At 38.4% G+C, this 20,616-nt stretch overlaps 5 protein-coding genes across 6 annotated transcripts; 3 read left to right on the forward strand and 2 right to left on the reverse strand.

Moving 5' to 3' along the window:
• Positions 1 to 107: 107 nt before the first annotated feature.
• On the forward strand, positions 108 to 2,452 carry LOC140770435 (tRNA dimethylallyltransferase 9). The gene is made up of 2 exons (XM_073111633.1): positions 108 to 315; positions 963 to 2,452. Exons 1-2 carry the CDS (start codon positions 300 to 302, stop codon positions 2,345 to 2,347), a joined length of 1,401 nt encoding a protein of 466 aa, XP_072967734.1. The 5' UTR covers positions 108 to 299; the 3' UTR covers positions 2,348 to 2,452.
• A 1,385-nt stretch (positions 2,453 to 3,837) lies between these two features.
• Positions 3,838 to 6,543, forward strand: LOC140770851 (uncharacterized). Of its 2 annotated transcripts, none has more exons than XM_073112159.1 (3): positions 3,838 to 4,339; positions 4,556 to 4,686; positions 5,556 to 6,543. In XM_073112159.1, exons 1-3 carry the CDS (start codon positions 4,112 to 4,114, stop codon positions 6,316 to 6,318), a joined length of 1,122 nt encoding a protein of 373 aa, XP_072968260.1. In that variant the 5' UTR covers positions 3,838 to 4,111; the 3' UTR covers positions 6,319 to 6,543. The 2 variants fall into 2 exon arrangements, with proteins under 2 accessions (XP_072968260.1, XP_072968261.1); XM_073112160.1 differs by having other exon boundaries at positions 3,839 to 4,339; positions 5,583 to 6,543.
• Positions 6,544 to 6,873: 330 nt separating this feature from the next.
• Positions 6,874 to 13,199, reverse strand: LOC140770848 (dolichyl-diphosphooligosaccharide--protein glycosyltransferase subunit STT3B). Its single transcript, XM_073112156.1, has 6 exons — positions 12,185 to 13,199; positions 10,593 to 11,129; positions 8,789 to 9,243; positions 8,300 to 8,422; positions 7,743 to 7,802; positions 6,874 to 7,357 (listed from the first exon to the last, which is right to left on the reverse strand). Exons 1-6 carry the CDS (start codon positions 13,085 to 13,087, stop codon positions 7,228 to 7,230), a joined length of 2,208 nt encoding a protein of 735 aa, XP_072968257.1. The 5' UTR covers positions 13,088 to 13,199; the 3' UTR covers positions 6,874 to 7,227.
• A 428-nt stretch (positions 13,200 to 13,627) lies between these two features.
• LOC140770849 (uncharacterized) lies at positions 13,628 to 16,570 on the reverse strand. Its single transcript, XM_073112157.1, has 3 exons — positions 14,637 to 16,570; positions 14,439 to 14,532; positions 13,628 to 13,998 (listed from the first exon to the last, which is right to left on the reverse strand). Exon 1 carries the CDS (start codon positions 16,437 to 16,439, stop codon positions 14,709 to 14,711), a length of 1,731 nt encoding a protein of 576 aa, XP_072968258.1. The 5' UTR covers positions 16,440 to 16,570; the 3' UTR covers positions 13,628 to 13,998; positions 14,439 to 14,532; positions 14,637 to 14,708.
• Positions 16,571 to 17,370: 800 nt separating this feature from the next.
• Positions 17,371 to 19,972, forward strand: LOC140770850 (serine carboxypeptidase-like 34). The gene is made up of 10 exons (XM_073112158.1): positions 17,371 to 17,678; positions 17,832 to 17,939; positions 18,056 to 18,151; positions 18,236 to 18,328; positions 18,404 to 18,492; positions 18,576 to 18,869; positions 18,983 to 19,119; positions 19,250 to 19,342; positions 19,533 to 19,638; positions 19,732 to 19,972. The coding sequence occupies exons 1-10, from the start codon at positions 17,372 to 17,374 to the stop codon at positions 19,882 to 19,884; spliced, it is 1,476 nt and encodes a 491-aa protein (XP_072968259.1). The 5' UTR covers position 17,371; the 3' UTR covers positions 19,885 to 19,972.
• Positions 19,973 to 20,616: the final 644 nt, after the last annotated feature.

The following is a 20,616-nucleotide window of genomic DNA, read 5'->3' on the forward strand; positions in this document are numbered from 1 at the left end:
TAACCCCACATACTTTCGAAGTTTTATATTTTACTCCTTGCCCCCAGAGGGTAAAATGTAATTTTTCCAATTTCATTTCGTATTTAGCGGGGAAGCCCACTTAAGACCCAGTCCAGGCTCCAGCCAGTTCACACCCTTAAACCTTGGTCGGTACACGTGGCTCAAATCACTTAATGTTCATCTCGGGTTAGCCCAAGCTCGAATAGGATCGACTCGAATTAGTCATCTCTCTTCTTTGGCTACTTTAGAGGAAGGAGGTTGGATAAAAGCTTTGGGACTCCCAAGTTGCAACGACGCAAATGATCCAACGAATAGGTGGTGTGCTGTTACACTGTTCTTTTCATTCTAATAGTTGAGGACTTGTTATGTTAGGATGAGAAAGTTGTGGTAGTATTGTAATGTAACTGCCGCTCACCAACTGTTCGATCAATTGCCAAGTAGAACAAGTATTGAATTGTTTATATTGTTTCACTTGAGCTGTTGATACTGAATTTAACTTCGAATACTTTTGTGAACATGTATTAGCTCTAGCCTCTGTTATCAGCTTCTGCGTGGATAAATTATGTGACATTACCTTGGAAGCATGGGTGTTCTCAGTCATGAATGCAGTGTCATATAGTCCTGCAGAAAATTTTGTGCAAAACCAATGTTGAAACATAGTCCCATATTAAAAAAATTCAGCCACCCATCTATTACATATAAGCATGGATGATGGCACGCTGTTATTATTTTTATGTAGCTGTTTTGATTTATTCATTATATTTTTTTCTATGATCCTAGATATTACAAGTTATATGAAAATAACTCTATATTCACCAATTTACATCTGTAGTATCTGTGATATATTTCATCAGCAGTAGCATCATGTTTAATTCTTCAGCTTGTATTGTGGAATATGATTTGAACAGTTCAGCACTCAATTTCAGTCTCTGAATTGATACTCAATCTGATTCTTTCTTTAGACGTTCTTCCACTGATCAATGCTGGCATTGGGTTGCCGTTGTGGAGTACATGGCTTACGTCGAAAGTGACGATGAATCTGCCTCATCTTTCTCCTCGCAAGAGAATTCCCACACTCTCTTTCTCCTCACGGAAGACTCTAATTACCTCATCTTCACTCCCTGACTCAAATAAGAAGAATAAAGTCATTGTAGTCTCTGGTCCTACTGGAGCGGGGAAGAGTAGGCTGGCTTTGGAGCTCGCAAAGAGGCTTGATGGAGAGATCATCAGTGCTGACTCCGTCCAAGTGTATCGTGGACTCGACATTGGATCAGCTAAGCCTTCAGCCTCTGAAAGAAATGAAGTACCTCATCACCTAATCGACATCTTGCACCCATCAGAGGAATATTCTGCAGGGCAGTTCTTTGAGGATGCAAGGAAAGCAACTAGGTGTGTGCTTGACAAAGGCCGGGTGCCGGTAGTTGCAGGTGGGACTGGTCTATACTTGCGGTGGTACATATATGGAAAGCCAGATGTTCCTAAAGCATCACTAGAGATTACATCTGAAGTTTGGCCAGAGCTCATGAACTTGCAGAAGAAGGGGCAATGGGATGCAGCCGTAGATTTAGTAGTGAAGGCCGGTGATGCAAAAGCTCGTAACTTGCCTTCAAATGACTGGTACCGCTTAAGGCGTAGCCTAGAGATTATCAGATCTTCTGGATCCCCTCCTTCAGCTTTTAGTGTACCATATGATTCATTTCGTGAGCAACTCGATTCAAAACCAACAGACACCTCAGTCAATGGAACTTCTGATATAAATGTTTCAGGAGAATTACCTGGAAAGGACCTCGATTATGACTTCATTTGCATTTTCATCTCAAGCCCACGAGTAGAGCTTTATAGATCAATAGATTTCAGGTGTGAGGAGATGCTCATGGACACGGAAGGCTTACTTGCTGAAGCCTCATGGCTTCTTGATTTAGGTCTTCGCCCGAACATGAACTCTGCAACTCGAGCAATTGGATATAGACAAGCTATGGAGTATTTGCTAAGGTGCAGGCAAGAAGGGGGTAGAAGCTCACCGAAAGAGTATTACACATTTTTGTCCGACTTTCAAACGGCATCTCGAAATTTTGCAAAGAGGCAGACGACTTGGTTCCGCAACGAGCTGATTTATCAATGGATTGATTCATCTCAACCTTTTGAGAAAGTTGTGGATTTCATTTGTGATGCTTACCATGATCAGAATGGAACAGTGGTGCCTGAATCACTGAAGATGAAAAAAGAACTGACCGGCAGACAGGAATCCTATGAACTGAAGTCCTATCGTACAAAAAATAGGCTATTTATTAGTGATGAAGATTGTAGTAGTGTCCTGGAGTGGATTAGAAGGACTCAGCAGCAGTAAACTATGTTTTTTTTTCTCTTCTCTCCCTTTCATGTACTCTATCGCCACTGATTCCTTGGTGAACTCCAAAAGATATCAATCGGGATTTCCTTTTTCGATCTCAACTAGATTTGTTTTTGGTAATTCTCATGGACAACGTGATACAAGAAGCCTACTAGTTACGAGATCAAGATAAAAATAAACCACTCGAAAATGTAACAAAATAAAATTATACGAGCTCAGCTAAGCACATTTCATCCTATAATTAAGACAAACGTGCAAGACCCCAGTCCGCACTTGTGCGCCTCGTCATTGCTCGATTAGGTTTGTTGCACTCCAGTTACTATACCGTATGATCTCCGTTCAAATATCCGATGTGGGACTAACTAGTTTCTTTCTTTTTCTAAAGAGAGAAGAAGTTGTTTGAGTTGGACTATTCAAAATTGGCAGGCAGGCAGGCATGCTACTAATCATGTACCTACTAATCCAAATTATTCAACCGCTGTCGTAGGATTGTCAATACTTTTAATGACAAAGTCAAATCGATTAGTTTTCAACTTAACCAACTTGGAATAGTTGACTTGCAAGAAGTAGCATCCAAAGTAACACACAGATTGACAACTTCTTTTGACCGACAACTTTCCGTTGCTAAATCATGGCAACAAATCACGCTAACAACTTACAAACAAGTACAATTTTTATTTTTATTTTTATTTTTTTGACTTCTTCTCTAGCATGAGCGAATAATTTCTTTTAATTATTTATGATAACTAATAACACTCCAGAAAGAAAAAAAAAGAAAAAAAGAGGAGGAAAAAGGTTATAATTTTTGGGCCGCAGAGAGCGTCGGTGGATAAAACTTTGCTAATTTAATTATTTGTAATAACACATGACAATAATAGTGCATGAGGACAAGCACCAGGGGCAAAATCGTAAATATGGCTAATAACGCCAGGTTAGAGTCCATGATGGCAGCCACCAACTTTATAAACCATAGAAGATATAATTTATATACAATTTGAGGGCTATATAATAAAATAGTCTTAGTGAGATTATTTGTGTGATTTTTAGATTGCAACTTGTTATAATATATATATATATATATAGGTCCATGATAAGTTTCAGGGGGTTTTTTGGATTGTAGCCTTGTAAAATCTGTATTAAGTTTCAAAATTTAATGAATTTTGTGCAGAATTCTTCAAATTTAATTGTTTAATAGTTATGTGTTAATATCTTGATTGAAAAGAATGAATATAAAGAATAATAAGGGTGTTTCTATCATTTGTTAGGTTTAGAGAGTATTATTGTAAAAAATAAAATAAAGGTAAAGTATATTTAACGCATAATTTTAATATCTTTTGAGAGTTTGACGTGACATTTGAGTGGTCCATGGGAAAAAGGCCAAGGAGAGCGAAATTACCAAATTGCCTTCGGAATCTTTCCACGTGGCGGGCGCTCCAGAGACCGTGTCTACCGAAGTAAAAGACTCGTGTAAGCTATACTCCTCCCACTTCTCTTTCTCTCTCTCTCTCTCTCCCTCGCTCTCTCGCTTCCGATTCCATTCCAGCGAAGGCGACGCCTCGCGTGAGTAATCCTCGAATTCCAGATGATATACTCCGAATACCACTAAAGTTTCGCGGAAATCAGCATCGCCGTCGCGAGATCTACCGATCTAGGATTCTTTCGCTCGATCTGGCCTCTGGTCTCGATCTCTACGATTTTTTCTTCTTTTTGGTGGATTTAAGGCTCTCTTTTCTCTAATCCTTCGAACTCGATCTCTCTGGGATGGGATCGGATGGAGTTCGGAGGAATGAAATCGTTCATCCGCTTTTAGATGGATTCTCTAACGGAGCAGTCTCGCCCGAGAGGGAGTTCGGTAACTCTCATTCTTCGATCGTGTCTCCTTTGCGCTCGTCGTCCCCTTCTTCGTATTCTTCGGACGTTGGTTATATCGAGCACCAGGTGTCGAAGATGGACACGCTCGCTGGTATCGCTATCAAGTATGGCGTCGAGGTAATTGGATTTCTCTCTCTTTCTCATTTGGATGTTGAGCTGATGACTCGACTTTTAGGAAATGCGACTTATATTATAGAAATTTAACTGGAAAAAATCTGCGATCTTGGCATAGAAGTAATTTACCAGTAGTGGTCAAAATTTGTTGCATTAATGAACTTTGAGCATATACTTTATTGTAATGATTGTGATTAGAGTCTTCTTTTAATGCTGCAGATAGCTGACATTAGAAGGATGAATGGATTGGTTAGCGATCTGCAGATGTTTGCACACAAGTCATTGCAAATACCTCTACCAGGAAGGCACCTACCATCCCCTGTTCAGCTGAATGGTTCGGCTAGGAACATGTAAATCTCTCCTCTCACATCATAATTTGCGTTCTTCTGTTTACTTCTTTACCCTTTATTCTCCTCTTTGTGGTTCAATTTTGGATTGCAGTAGTTAGAGAAGAGAAAATAAATAAATAGATGAAAGATATTTAAGGGGCTGTTTGACATCATGCATTTGGAAAGACTCTATCTATACATAGAAAATGTAACATAAAAATCAGTTTTTAGTTTATAGATTTCACGAAATATCCTTTTCAAGGGCTAAGATGGGCTCGCATGCAGCATTTTGACATCCACCAATTAAATGGATGTGAAAACACATTATCTTAACCTTTAATGCAAAGAAAAATAGGAAAGATATAGAACTTTTGTTTACATTGGTTTTTCATTTCACACTATAGATACTGTATCTTGAAATACATGAAACCAAATGGCCTCTTGATGTAATTGGATTGTAAGGTCTTTCTGAAAATCTATCAATCTTATGATTGTAGTTTGCCTACAAAATTGATGTATTACTGCATCTGCTTTACATGATCTTTCTCAAACCTATTCATTGGCAGCTATTTAATTGAATAAAATAATGATAGGAAGATTTTTCATGCTATAAGATCCAGACAATTTAATTCTAGTTTCCATGAGACTATACTGCAGCGAATAAGATAAAGAGCTTTCCTACTAACTTGGCTTGGTATCCAGCTATAATTTGCTTCCCTCTCTTGCTATCTGAGTGTTGCTAGGAGAAGGTTGGCAAAATGATGATGATGATGGTGATAAGGAACATAATGATTTGGCATAAACAACTTACCAATAAATTTTTCATATTTATGCAAAATAACAAATATTTCAGTGTTACTTATGGATACATGAGTAATTATTTCATGAAGTTCGCAGAATGACATTGAATTATGCAGACGGCGGACTCCCATTCATTCCCCACACAAAGATATTGTAGATTCCTTCCAGTCCCTGAAGTTGAAATCTTCTCCGCAGAGCATCTCTCCCGCTATGAGCACCTTGCAGGGATACTATGGTCTCACACCACAAAAAGGAGACCCAACAAAGGATACTGAAATGGCTGTCTATAAAACAGGCAGCTTAAGGCATGCAGCAAGTGAACCACTCCCCAGAGTTTGTCCGGCACCTCATCCACAGCACCCGAGCAGACATCAGATATTGAGAAGTCCAGTAAACCGCTTCTCGCTACAAAATGGTGAGTTCTCGGAGGATGAGCTTGTTGTTGAAGCTGGCAGTGAGGGTGAGAAATCAAAGAGTGAGATATCCGTCAGACGGCGTCAAAAAGCTGAAACTGATTCTTTGTTAGATGCCACTGACTTTTTTGAGGATACTGGAGCCTTCCCAGCTAAGATTGCCCGAAGTCAATTTCCAAGACCAAAATCCGGAAGCCGGATTGATATGGTCATGGGACAGAGAGAATCCCTTCCAAATGCGAAGGATGATCCTTTACTGTCTGATGTGTTCACTGCTGTAAGGAAGTCGTCGAGCACATCTAGTTTGGCAGAGCCAGAGATTGTGTCCTCCATTTGGTCAGCTTCAAAATGGACACTGAAGCCTGAAGCTATCAAGCCATTTTTTGATGGGATACCAAATCCCATATCAGTTTGGAGGAACAAAACTGCTTTAGATTAGTGTACCAATTTACGAGATTTATCCTATATTCTTGTCTAGATTCATAGCCCACAATTGTTTGTAATACTACGTACAACTTTCTAAGAGAAAATGAAACAGAAAGCAGGATGATAAGTCATCAGGGCCCATCGTTTTACCTGGTTGCTTCGTGTTTGTTCTTGTCGGTTACGTGCTTGTCCATATGGCAGCTTTTCTAAAGAAATTTGCGAAAGTTATCCTGTATAATTGTTTTTCTGGTTCACCTGAAATAAGACAGCAAGTCGATTCTAATTAAAACTTAGGTATCGGTTTGTAAATTTAGTTATCATGCCCCCTTTTTCTGAATAAGAGCGTAAAATAAACAGTTTATCCAGTATCCATTTGAATCCATGTCTGTTTGACTAGAAGGGCAGCTGTTTCGAAGCTCCATAAAGAGTGTAATCATAGTCGAAAAATAATAGTTTCGACCATTCAGCTATAACAACATAACTTTTAGCTCAAATCACGTACAGTTAATTGGAAAATGTTTCGACGCGAAGAATTTACCGATTAATCTTTGTGTTCAGAAGCCAGAACGACCATAAACTTGCTATTGTTCATAAATGCAAATATCTTTTTTTTTTATCAGAAATAACGTTAACGTTAAATAAGAGTCATCTGGCTTGCATGTAAACAAAGTGGAAAGTAAGGGTAACGCAAAACAAAAAGTCCTAAAGCTTCTATCAAATACTCAACAACAATATTCTCTAGCCGTTTCTCTCACTAAAACCAACTCCCTTAGCGCAGTATTAGATGAAAAACCATGCCTCATACTCATGTTTCTTGCTCTTAAATTGCTAAAGAAACAGTCTCACTGTCGCACGAACTGAGATTTCTAAGACTCGCCAGTGGTTCCATAGAGTGCACGATCGAGGACAAAGTGCAAGTAATTCACCACCTATTCTTGGGTGGTTTTACTTTATATATCCGCACAATCCAGTTTGATGTCGTGAATGCCTCTTCCAGATACTCGAGTTTTATATCTTTATTCCCGATTTCCACTCCTCTTGCACGATCATACCTGTCACCAAACATATAACATTAGTAAGTGAGGTGATGGTTCAAGTTAGAGCTTAACAGCATCCTATGGCTGGCTGTGGCCAATCTTATGCCGCATAACAGTTCCGCAACCGAAGACTATTACATTCATTATGATTTCTACTACAAGCAAACGAACAGTACATCTTCCCAGGGGATCAAAACCACCTTATCTCACAAATGATCTCCCGAGAGGAGAGGCTCCGAGAAAAGTACATAAGAAACTTGCAACAGTGAAAAAGAAAAGGATCCAAAAACATACGTAGATTTTGAGCACTAGGTGGTTGCTAAAATTTTTGAGATTTCCTATATTGATTACACAAGCCAATTAAAATCATAAACTTTTATTAAAAAAATGAATGCCTTACCCAGGAGGTTTATTATACTCTGTTGTCACCTCTCCAAACCGGTAATAGCAAAGCTTATACCTGCACATATCAAGGGAAGATGGATGAATCACTAAAAACATATTCTTCATACTTGGCAGAGCAAGTTGCTACTGCATATGTTGAATCAAGCAGGGAAATTATCTCTTCATATCAAAATTGAAATAACGATATATGCTATACAAACGGAAGTGCCTTGCAACACTATAATCAGATATCATACATGTAACATTTCTGATTCTTCCTCTGAGAGTTCACAAGACAGATCTACTGGTTCACAAGAGGACAACATAGTGTAAAGGAAATGTAAATTAAAAGATACTATAACTTGACTATGGGTACATGCCAGTAACTAGACACAACTATTCACTCAAATCGATGATGTTCACAATGCCAGGATCAGTTAAAAAAACAGGGAGATGGAGAGAATCAAAGAAACCAGTTACTATCCTATAAATTTTCAAAAGTTTGAAGCAGATTGAAGCATGAGAGTTATCAAGATTTCACGAATGAAATTGTCACCAGTATGAGATACTTACATTAGACAATTCAACATTTTTGGTGCTGCACCCTTGTCAACACGATAGTCACCATTGACAAGATAATCAGACTCTTTTATTACAGGAAATACTCCACCACCAATCCGCACCATCCATAGAAATCTGAGAAGTGGAAACAAATGTTTTCAATAAGTTTACAAGGACTTGAATTTAAACATGCATGTCTTGCCCAAGTTTTTAGAATAACATATACACATGCATGTGTGTGTGCACGTGTGTGTATCTACATGCATAAAATAGATAATAGCCCGAAGGAGGTTACATATAAGGATTATATAAATAGTCAATATCTAATAACAAATATATATTTGTTTCCTCCAAATATTAGTCCACATTAGAATCTTTCATGTTAACGCACAAGTGACAGAATCTGCAAATTTTCAGCATATATTTGTGTGTAATTATATATATAATACAGGTTGTAGTACATGATGTCCTATAGGCTTTATGCTTAGACAGCTATCTTACTTGTTAATATCATCTGAGGAATAGCCCGTAAGACCTCCAAATACAACAAGCACATAATCCACATCCAGTGACTGCATTATCTCATATGCCTCATCCTCATAGGATGACATTGCACGCCCAACAGTAGCAATGTGAGTGTTATTCCAAGTATTATTGTCTACGATAACAGTTCGATTTCCCATGGCAGTAATCTGATATCCATAGTCCCACCATGACATTACTTTGGCATCAGGAGGAGTATTTTGGCGAAGCCAGTAGTATGCCTCACGATAATCATCAAATATGACCCTGCCACCATTAGCACCTCTCGCTGCCAAGACAATAGAGGGAGAAGAGTATGCCTCTGATGTGACCCAAGTGCAGTGAATTGCATATCTGCTGAGCATATAAAATGCACCAACAAGCAATGCAATAGCTACATTTCTTTGGAAGGGAAGAGACTGATCAAGTGATGCCTGCCATTGCACAATGACCAAGATAATAGTTATTGTAAATGACCTAATAAATTGCTAACCTTCTTATTTGCAAGAATTATCAAATTGCAGGCAGTTTAAAAACAAATTTTGAGAGGTTACAAGGAAATTATCATCAATATCACGGTCAAGTTCACAAACTATTTTTCAGAGAGGTAAGTATTAAGATAACATGGATAAAGTCAAAATTCTAAGGGTCTTCAGGTGGAATAAATTTCTATCTTTTTTACACAAGTGATATTACATATGTCATTTGCAAAGGTGAATTTAAGCCCCATAAGAGAATGCTACAAAGATGTCCTAAAGTTAACTATACATCTTCTTTAAATGAAGCCATATTTAATGGTTTAAATCACAATCTGAAGTTTGATTTTCATGGCTTGATTTTTGGATATTATGATTTAGTGAAGAAAAAGCTAACATAGATACTCTAGTTAATAGAAACCAAAATCAACATAAAGCTACCACTGGAAATCACAAGCTGTCTATTCTGATACCAAAGTATACAATTGCTGGCGAATATATGCTTCATTCAGACAGCAGTAATTAAGGCAGCATCTATATATTTTAACACATTCAAGGTTTTAAATGTCTTGACACGAGTTGCTAACATCTACATCTTTTACCACATTCATGATTTCTGTGAACTGCAGATGGATATGAACTGCCTAATAATATATATGTACACATAGATGTGTATGGTTGTGTGTGCATATATTTCTACATGTATGTTGTACATGCATACGTATACATACATGTATTTGCAAATGCACATGTATATGTATACATATATGAGAATTTATTTCTACTCTGTTGCACTGACTACTTGCTATCACCATATTCTAGTGTGGCTTCTTCAACCATTCTAGCATAAAATCTCCTCTAAATTACCAACCTAAAGTAGCTCAAATTTTGCTCTGAAAAGACCCTAAAATTAACCATCAAAGTTTAGTACATTTCACAAGAGAAGAGATATGGAATGTAATAATGTTAAATACTTGCAATAACACTATATAGATAGAAGCACTGCATACAAGCCTATCATGGTTCTATGTGATTCCCAGGAGGTATCACTAAGTGCTAAATTGATCATTTGATTCTACCAGAATCAATTGGCAATGGCACTATCTTCCATATACTTTGAGTAAGCAGATTATTTATTATTGCAACTAGAATTACATATCTGTCTTATGCCTCCATCTCAGCTAGGGAATTCAAACTGTTATCCTTGAGCAATTGTTACTAGTTGGACTAATTTGTGATTCATCTACTGCATTATTGAGATAAAATAGAGCACAAACCAAAATCTACAGAGATATTAAAAGAGCTACCTTGGCTGACGCCTTCAAGCTGGATGACCCTTTAGTGGAAACTGTTTGGGAAGTCTTGCTCTTCACATGAACCAATGATGTTAGGTTCTTTACTGTAGCAGAAATAGCAATAGCACTAACAAGGCATACAGCTGGTGTAGCAACAAGAATCAAGCGAACCATCACACCAGCAAAATACATGCTTGTGAGACCATACATAACTATGAATATAGTGGCATCTGACAAACGCTTAAAGCAGAAGTAGAGACCAGCTGGAAAAAGCAAGAGAAGAATATGGAAGTCAAACATGAAAGATGACCATGCTGTTGGTTGATGCTCGGACACTGATGCAATGATCGGTATATGATCTTTTGCATATGTTGGATCGAGCAAGGAGTAGAAGCGGCCTGTCCAGGGAGAGATATAACCAGATGCCATACCAACTCCAAGAGCCAGAGAACCCACGGTAATTGAAAATGTCAGAGTAATTCTCAAGAACGACTGGAATAACTTAGCATCATTTAACATATATTTAACCCAGTCTAAAAAGTAAAAGACCTGCAAAAGAAATCCTCCAATAAGAAAACTTACAACAGAAGCACCATAATAAACACCTGCAACTGCACTGCAACAGGAAATGCTAGAAAGCCAAATAAAATGTATAAATTTTCACTAAGAAATATATAAATAGGTACAAATATATATCTAAGAGATGAAATTAAAAAATAAAAAGGCGTGGCGACCATGCATAGATCTTCAAGTGATCAGCATGATCTGCAAAATACACATAAAACATTGTTCTTGCTAAAGCAAAATAACTGTAGGCGCATGGTATTATGTCTAACAGCTTACAAGCAGATATTTAGAAAACAATTAGTTCCTAAAATATCCTTAATTAGAAGACAAATCAACATTAACATTATAAAGTTGGTCATATGAAGATGATGACAATGTATATCTGTTTCATTATTTGAAGTGGGGTAATGTCCCCCTTTCCTCTCGAAAGAAATATCTGTTTCATATTGTCACTATATCAATAAAGAGCATACCTCATGTTACTTTCAGCTGGTATATAGTTATTGAATTAGCTAAGTTGGAACTTGAGCTTTATTGACATAATTTTCAGGTCATTGACTGTCTTAATGCACCAAACAACTCCCATCTTTCTGTAGATTACTTTTGATTCATTACTTCTACAATTTTCCTTCAATACAACCCACATATATCCTCTCAGATGCAATTGCCTACTGCATATAAGTCAGTGGTGCAGCCATGTTCCATGCCCACCATTTAGGAAAATGCTCCCAACAACGTGAATCAGATATGAGTTACATACTAAATCTCATCTACTGGGGAGCATCAGCCACATGACAATTTCCACAGAAAGCTCTTAGAGAGCTTAAATAAAACAATCTGTTTCGTAGAAACAGCAATATAAACAAATATACAGTAAATGTTAAAACATACTAATCATTTGCCAAAAGCATCTCATGAAAAGAAATATGCACTACCAAATTTCTGATCTAACATTAGGAAAGAGAACAGGTTACTAACCATATAACACCAACAAAGTGAAGGCAATTTAAAGGGGGGAGGGAAATAGAAAAGCATACCTGCAACAAGAAGAACACACCCATGGCGGCCATATGCTCTCCAGACTGCACATGCTGGAAACCAACGAATCGGATCTGCATAGCAAGCAGCATACCAACCACATACATACAATTATACGCAATATACAGCCTCATCGAATACCTCCCAGTCACCAACAACACCAGAACATAGAGTGGCACCAAGTTGATGATGAACACGTACCCTCCCCACGCCGACACCATGTAGAAGTACCCGAACGCCGATGCCAGCGACCAAGCAAGCGATCCAGTATTAACCGCCTTGACGAAGAGATAAAACGTAAACAAAAGCGCAAAGATCGCAACCCCCTCGTTATCATACGACCCCGCGACCGACCTCGAGATGTATCCGGGGCAGATCGCGATGAGCGCCGCGGCAGCGAGCCCCGCGCCGGAGTCCCAGATCTCCTTCCCGAAGAAGTAGGCGACCAGTGTGGTGTTCGACGCGAAGAAGGGGGCAGTAAGGACGCAGACCTCGCGGATGTGGACGGCGAAGGTGAGGAAGCGGAGGAAGCGGTAGAGCAAGGCGGCGGTCACCATGAGACCCGGGTAGAGAGTGCCGCCGATGATCCGGCCGAGAGGATACCAGCTCTCGGAGTCGAACCAGTTCCAGAACTCGTAGAAGCCGTTGTTGGTGAGGAAGAGGGTAGTGCGGTAGTTGAAGTAGGGGTCGAACTCGTGGATCATGGACTCGTAGCGGAGGACGCTGAAAAGGCGGACGGCGAAGGCGAGGACGTAGATGAGGGCGAGGGTGGCGACGCGGATCAAGAGCTCTTGCTGCTTCGTCTTGAGCTTGAAGGCTTTGAGGGAGAAGGGGAGAGGGGAAGGGGAGGAGGAGAAGGAGGAGGAGGAGGAGGAGGAAAGGGGTGGGGATTTGGCTCCCATGGCGAGATCGGAATCGGGGAAGGAGAAATCTACTTCGGTTCCTTGGTGTTCCTAGGGTTTCATTTGATAATGAGAAGGGTTTTAGTGAAGAGGACGATGGAGATGGGATCTAAGAAGGAAGGAACGAGAAGAGACGACCTCGCGGATGTTGCCGTGCTACGGTTGCGGTAAGAGAACCGGAGGTGACGCTGATCTATTGAGCTGGACGAATGAGACTATGCCACGTTGTATCATAGGAAGTGAACGGTGGTGATCTCTATATGATACTATCCAAGAATTTTTATCACTCTCTCTATTTATTGGTCTGTTGGTTTAACTTTTTTAACATCCCTCTGATTAGGATAACAAATTAAGATTAACGTTTTCTTTTTTCCTTCCATAATTAACTGATAAATCTGAGTTATGATAGCTAATTAAGTCCAGCTTTTGGAAATTAAATTAATAAATTATGTCTGATTAAAATTTGGTTAATGGTTTACAAGGTTGAATGTGAACATGTGATGTAACAAAGAGATTGACAACTTTCTTGATATTAATATTTCAACCATGATAAAAAATAAAGAATTCATTTCATCCAATTGAAGTTTACAATGATGAGCAAAAAAATCTTGCAACCAGTATGAGCAAAACTGTTTCTATAGATTTCCAAAGAAGAAAACATCTGCCATTCTTGAAACATGTAGACACAACTGTATCTTCCATGCTTTAATGCAAGGATACTGGTTACCTATATGAATTTTAGTCACCATGGAAGTATTCTCCTGAACTTTATTCCACTGCCAAGGGAACTTCATTTTTATTAATCCAACTAGCAGAGTTGATAGGAAATATTTCCCTGTAAGTTTATTCAGCTGCCATGAGAACTTCACTGTAATCCAATTAGCTGAGTGGTTTGAAGCACCAAGGCATCACTGCAAGGCAACCATATTGTCGATTAAACTCAGTTGATCAATTGTATGATAGCAGAAAGTAAAGAATTAGGCAAAGATTAGAACAAACAAATTGCAAAGTTGTTGATGAATTCGATAATACAAAACTCAGTAATTCATCACATATATTAACATCATAATTGTTCTACTTTAAGAGATAGGTTACTTGATTGCAAGAATATACTTGTATCTGCTAATTATGACAAAAGCCTCTTTGAATAAAATTACCTAATCTTACTTCCACAAATTCTGTGTTTTTCGGTAGAATCCACGATTAGTAGGATTCCAAACACTGGAAAATGCTGAATCAAATACTAGTTTAATTTTCTATCTACAGCAATAAAGGTGATGTGACAATAATTACAATGCAAATGACTGCTAATATGAATCTTCAGCTGGGCTAATCATTTACTTGCACATACCTAGAGGTTTAAAGAAAATTGTGTACTCCAAGTCAGGCACAAAGTAACCCTTCAATTTGGCTCGTACCATCAACAGCAATCAGGATCAGAAAGCCTGTATTCCGATATATTAAACGCATATAAGTGAAGCGAGTAAACTTCAAATCTATGTAGACTAGAAGGTAAAATATGTGTAATATTAAATGAGAGAAATAGTACCTGTTACTAGCCGATTTACTCTGTTCTGAGAAAAGTTAAACAGCTTCAAAAGGTAGAAACTCTGAAAATGATTTACCCAATGCCAAGCATTTTGTTCAGAATGAGACACACTTTCGATATGTCTGTACTGTTACAACAACCTTTCCTACAGAATGCCTTGATCAAGAGATCAAAAATCTGACCATCAAGAACCATACCTCGTCCTGACATTTCTTCAATCAATCTTAATACTTCCCCATTGTTTCCACTCCTAATCAACCAATACGTCAAATGTGCAACTGGAACTGGTGGGTAACCACCTTCTACTGATCTAACAAAATTTATGGCCTCAAATATCTTTCCCTTCCTACAAAGGCAATCAACCAATGTATTGTATGTAATAATATCCGGGGCAATCTTCCCCATATCCATATCAGCAAAAAGAAATCCAAGTTCCTTCACTTTCCCTGCCTCATAGAACTCATGAATCATAATGTTGCATGTCACAATATCAGCAACAAAAGCTTTGCTGCGGAAGACAATCTCTGCCAACCTAAACTTTCCAGCTCTACAAAGAGTAGCAATCAAAATGTTAAAACTCTGAGTATCAGGTTCTATGCCCTTCTTTAACAAATCAGCGAATACCTTCAAGACACTAAACAATTTCCCCATATCACAAAGACGGCTCATCACAGTGTTATAGCTAACAATATCAACCTCAAATCCCAACTCCGAGCAATTCTCCAATAACTGCTTACTCTTCCAAAAATCCGACTCCTGACCTAGGCAATCAAGAAGGATGTTCAAGTCCACCGTAGTTGGTTTCAGTCCCTTTTCCAGCATAGCTCCCAACAATCTAAGAGCCTCCTCGGTTTTTCCCATCCTACAAAGCCCAACTATATAAGTACTATAGGTTATGGCATCAGGTATCCAACCATTCAGATTACTCTCTTCTATAACCCTCTCAGCCTCATCAAAGTTTCCAGCTTTGCAAAGCCCTTGGATCAGTACATTGTAGGTGATAGTATCCGGCTGGCAACCAGTAGCCCGCATCGACTCCATTAACTTCCTTGCCTCCTTCATCCTTCCTTGAGAACAGTAAGCTTCAAGTATCGGCGTATAAGTATGAAGATTGGGAGCGCACCTCCGGTCGAGCATCCGATGCAACACGTCCCATGCCTCGTCAACCCGCCCAGCCGAACACAACCCCTGGACCAGCGTCGAGTAGGTGACCACGTCCGGCTCGCACCCACACCTCGCCATCCACGTCATCACCTCGTAGGCCTCATCGAACTTTCCGAGATGGCAAGAATAGATCTTCACTAGAAGGGTATAAGCCAACAAATCCGGAGACACACCTGACCCAAGCATTTCGTCGAACATTTTCTCGGCATCGGTAGCGCGGCCTGCGGAGACCAAAGCTTTCATCACTATGGTGTAGCATTGGACATTGGGATGGCAATCGGTTTGCTTCATCCTGCGAAGGACGCGGAGGACGCCGTGGACGTTGCCAGAGAGTGACAAAGCTTTCATGAGGCGGAGATAGTCGTGCTGATCCAGATCAAGGGGTGCTGCGGCGACGGAATCTGTAGCAGAGACAGGAGGAGTAGAAGAGGGAGGGAGTGGCTTGGGAGAGTTCAGGATCTGGAAGAGGAGGTCGTCGTCATCGTCGTCGTCAGCGTCGGTGAAGGAGATAGTGCAGTGGCGGCGAGGGAGGTGTCTAAGGTTCCGGCGACGGTGGGGGATGGCGTCGAGGAAGCAGTCTAGGGTTCGGATGGCCGTGCGAATCGCCGTCGAGAGCGGCCGTGGAATCCATGACGGCATAGAATTCGAAGAGAGAGATAAACTAGCGTTAGGAGATTGGCCCTCGACCTCTGTACATCTCGGACTAGCATTTCACCTCATTTCTTCTGTAAATTATCTTAAACACAGGGTGTTATCTGTAAAACTTCTTTTATTATATTACACCAACTTTAATTAAATCCAAGACTAATATAACGATAGAAATCAAAATATCAAGTCAAAAGACGTACTCTATTATAAACCTTACAGTTAAAAATACACAAGTTTGTAACTTCTAACTAACTAAGGAGACAACTACCGAGGAAAGCAAACTAAGATCAAAGAGAGGTGGTAGGTTGACTCATAAATCAACCATCTTATATATATATATTTAAAAATATCTATGACCAAAAATAAATTTATTAAATAGAATAGGAACATGAGAATAGAAAAGAAGAAGGCTAATTATCCCAAATCAATTTTAATTTCCTCTCATTTTGGGCATTCCAATTATAAGATTTCTTCCTAAATAGTGTTCGGAACAGGGTGTAATTAATTGGAATTTTTCTTTTCTTCTTCACTATTTCAAGATACCAACAGAATTAGCGGGTAGATCGGCTAAACTTTCGTCTCATCAGGACCGTAACGGATTGTTTCAAATCAATCGCAGCCGTCACTCGTGCTTTGCGATTCGGATGCTACTACACGGACGGGTCTGATGGACCATCGAGGGGACAACCAAACGACTTTTATTAGGTAACGTCTCAATAAGAAGAGAAGATTTCAAAAAAATATATATATATATATATATATATATATATATATATATATAACGACCCGATACTCCTCGTTGACCATTTCATCTTAAACGTTACGTGATATATGTCTGTTATCTCTATAAATAGTTGAAGACTTACACATACTTACTTATATATATATATATATATATAGTTGATCAGATTCTCTACTCTTGGATGCACAAAGAGAAGTCAAGCATGGATGTCTTCTTCTCGGCCTCCTCGTCCATGCTCTTCTTTCTTCTCTTTCTCTTCTCCTCTGCTCCTTCTCTCGAGTCGAGAAAGGTAGGCAATTACAAGGAGATTTTTGAGCGGCAGGAGGCCGATCGGGTCGAGAGACTGCCAGGCCAGCCGGCGGTGCGCTTCCGGCAGTACGCCGGCTATGTCACCGTCAATGAGACACGTGGAAGGGCTCTCTTCTATTGGTTCTTTGAGGCCACTCATAATGTAGATAAAAAACCTCTGGTTTTATGGCTCAATGGAGGTATATACATAAGTATTTTTCTTAAAAAAACTTACTTACTTTAATTTAACTCATCTATATAATATATGGTAGAGTGTGAAAGAAAGACAATAAAGAGCATTTTTAATGAATTTTTAACTCTAGCACAAATGTTACTCTTATTTCTTTTGGTAGGACCTGGATGTTCTTCTATTGGATATGGGGAGGCAGAGGAGCTTGGGCCTTTCTTGATGCAGAAGGGTGTGCCAGAGCTCAGATTCAATGAGCAATCCTGGAACAAAGGCAAGCCCATTTACCATTTCAAGTCTTACTAGATTTCCATACATTCTGATGTTCATGTTTTTAATATACAAAAATAAGATTGCTAAGTAGATGTTCTAATGTATGCATATATGCAGAGGCGAATATGCTATTCCTGGAGGCACCTTTTGGTGTTGGATTCTCTTACACAAACACCAGCTCTGATTTTGAGGTACTTGGTGATGAACTAACTGGTATGTTTAAAAACCACTGATATGGTTGCTAGTTTCCTGAAACTGTTTACTAATTACATTTAATTTATTTTGGATCTTTCAAAGCACATGATTCCTATAAATTCCTTGTCAATTGGTTCAAGAGGTTTCCACAATACAAAAGCCATGATTTCTACATTGCTGGAGAAAGTTATGCAGGTAAGAACTAATACTTAGAGATTTCTAGGTTTAATTCAATTCTTTTTTTTGTGTTCTTTAACCATTTTTTGTCAGGCCATTATGTTCCTCAACTTGCTGAAAAAATATTCGACGCGAACAAGGACTGTTCGAAGGAGGATTACATCAATTTCAAAGGCTTGATGGTAGTAATTATCTCAGTAGAAAGTTAAAATAGTTCGACGATTAAATTCAAGCATTTATAACATTGCAATCAGCAATTATTCAGATCGGCAATGCAGCAATTGACGATGAAACAGATCAGAAGGGAATGGTAGAATATGCGTGGGATCATGCTGTCATCTCTGAAAAGTTATACAACAACATCAAGAAGAGCTGCAATTTTTTTACAGAGAATGTTAGCGATGCATGTAACGACTACATGAATGAATTCTTCAATTCTTTCATGTTCATAGATATGTACAGCTTGTATACGCCAATATGTATCGCGTCAGAAACATCAGTCTCTGATAATCGGATGAGGAGGATCGAAGGAGGCAAGCTAAATTTCTTCTCGAAATATGTAAGTCTCATTTTCGTGTTCTTCAATTTCTCAAAAATACTCAAATTTGAAATGCTGAATAGCTAAATTTACTTCTGAATTTTTTTTGTACTGAAAGTTTCAATTTCTTACAGAAAGGATTTCAACAGAAGCTAGCAGGTTATGATCCTTGTGTTTCAGAATATTCAGAAATATACTTCAATAGGCCAGATGTTCAAGAAGCTCTACATGCCAATGTCACAAAGATAGGTTATAACTGGACTCACTGCAGGTAACATGAAAGTATCAACAAAAAAGAGTACACAAATTTTGTCTTGGAAATTCAAACTCTGAAAGATTTAGTATAAGGAAAATTTTGCAACTTTTAGTGATGATTTCTTACTGGATTTATTTTGCGGCAGCGTTATAATAACTTCGTGGATCGACTCTCCTCCGTCGATGCTACCGACTATTAAGAAGCTAATTGATGGAGGAATCAGAACTTGGATTTTCAGGTTTTTTTTGTTTTGAAATCCTTCCATATGCTCCTCTGTAAATCATATAATATGAAATTCAAAATTTATTACATCTTTTCTCCTCTTCTAATTTTGATTAGAGAAATTGGCCCTCTGATCAAAATTAATCCTACTCTTTTGATGTTATTAATCTCATCTCAATTTGCAAAAAAAAAAAAAAAAATTGCAGTGGAGATACAGACGGAAGAGTTCCTGTAACTTCTACACTTTATGCATTAGACAAGCTTGGCCTGAACATTACTCAAGAGTGGACTCCATGGTTCAGCAAAGAGCAAGTAATTCTCTTCTTATCACTTGGAAAAATAAAAATAAAAAGGTTTGTCTTCTGATCAAATTCTTGATGAAAATTTTCATGTGGGTCTCTTTAGGTTGGTGGCTGGACGATAATTTACGACGGATTAACCTTCGCCACCGTTCGCGGCGCCGGCCATCAAGTTCCAACCTTTGCTCCAGGGAAAGCAAGGCAACTCTTTGCACACTTCATTGCAGACAAGCGATTGCCTTCTACTCCTCCATTTTAGTCTCTTCTACTGCCTAATTATGCATGAAATGTATTTACACTCTATCTATCTATCTATCTATCTATCTCCCTATATATATATATATATATATATATATATATATATATATACTTTGTCTTCTTCAAGGTTTTAGGCTATAATTCTATATATCTACATTTTGCATGGAGTTTTATGTTAAAAGATGGAATGGTGTTAATTGGGCAAATTGAGTTTATCTCCAAGTGGTTTAGTCTTATTTTAAACGTGTACTTTTAAACATGAGCATTTAACCTCTCGTCTAAAAAGACTTAATTATTTCTATATAAATATAATGGGATGAATTTATTATATGATAAAGTTATTTTGATTATTTATGCTAGAAATTGCAACTCGAAGAAGGATTAAATATTTAAATTTAAGCAATAATTACACTAAGACTTTATGAATATTTTAAAGATTTTCTATAATTACATGGTCATAATTTGCATAGATAATATTAAAAAAATTCCTTTCTTTCACATGATATATGTGATATAATAAAATAGATTAAAAGCTACAAGGAGATTAAGCACGAGTAGTGCTTAAATCCTCCACTACCATGGCATTAGAAGGATGCAAATCACTTTCATGGATCCCACTTTCTAATACTAAAATTAAAGCACGAGTAACACCCACTTCTATAAAGTGTCTTTCTCCATTACACAATTAGTGCCTTAAAAATAAAACCCTATAAAGAAGTAGCTCAAATTGTGC

The sequence above is a fragment of the Typha angustifolia genome, chromosome 11 (assembly GCF_048772165.1).
Source record: "Typha angustifolia cultivar Huaian chromosome 11, ASM4877216v1, whole genome shotgun sequence".
Lineage (NCBI taxonomy): Eukaryota > Viridiplantae > Streptophyta > Magnoliopsida > Poales > Typhaceae > Typha > Typha angustifolia.

Coding starts and splice junctions, on each gene's coding strand:
- LOC140770851 (XM_073112159.1), top strand. CDS start 4,112: ATGGGATCGGATGGAGTTCGGAGGAATGAAATCGTTCATCCGCTTTTA. Junction 4,340..4,555: donor CTATCAAGTATGGCGTCGAG/GTAATTGGATTT, acceptor TTAATGCTGCAG/ATAGCTGACATTAGAAGGAT. Junction 4,687..5,555: donor AATGGTTCGGCTAGGAACAT/GTAAATCTCTCC, acceptor TATTTCATGAAG/TTCGCAGAATGACATTGAAT.
- LOC140770848 (XM_073112156.1), bottom strand. CDS start 13,087: ATGGGAGCCAAATCCCCACCCCTTTCCTCCTCCTCCTCCTCCTCCTTC. Junction 7,803..8,299: donor AAAATGTTGAATTGTCTAAT/GTAAGTATCTCA, acceptor TGATATGTGCAG/GTATAAGCTTTGCTATTACC. Junction 7,358..7,742: donor GAGTATAATAAACCTCCTGG/GTAAGGCATTCA, acceptor GTTTGGTGACAG/GTATGATCGTGCAAGAGGAG.
- LOC140770849 (XM_073112157.1), bottom strand. CDS start 16,439: ATGCCGTCATGGATTCCACGGCCGCTCTCGACGGCGATTCGCACGGCC.
- LOC140770850 (XM_073112158.1), top strand. CDS start 17,372: ATGCACAAAGAGAAGTCAAGCATGGATGTCTTCTTCTCGGCCTCCTCG. Junction 17,940..18,055: donor TGAGCAATCCTGGAACAAAG/GCAAGCCCATTT, acceptor GCATATATGCAG/AGGCGAATATGCTATTCCTG. Junction 19,343..19,532: donor ATCAGAACTTGGATTTTCAG/GTTTTTTTTGTT, acceptor AAAAAATTGCAG/TGGAGATACAGACGGAAGAG.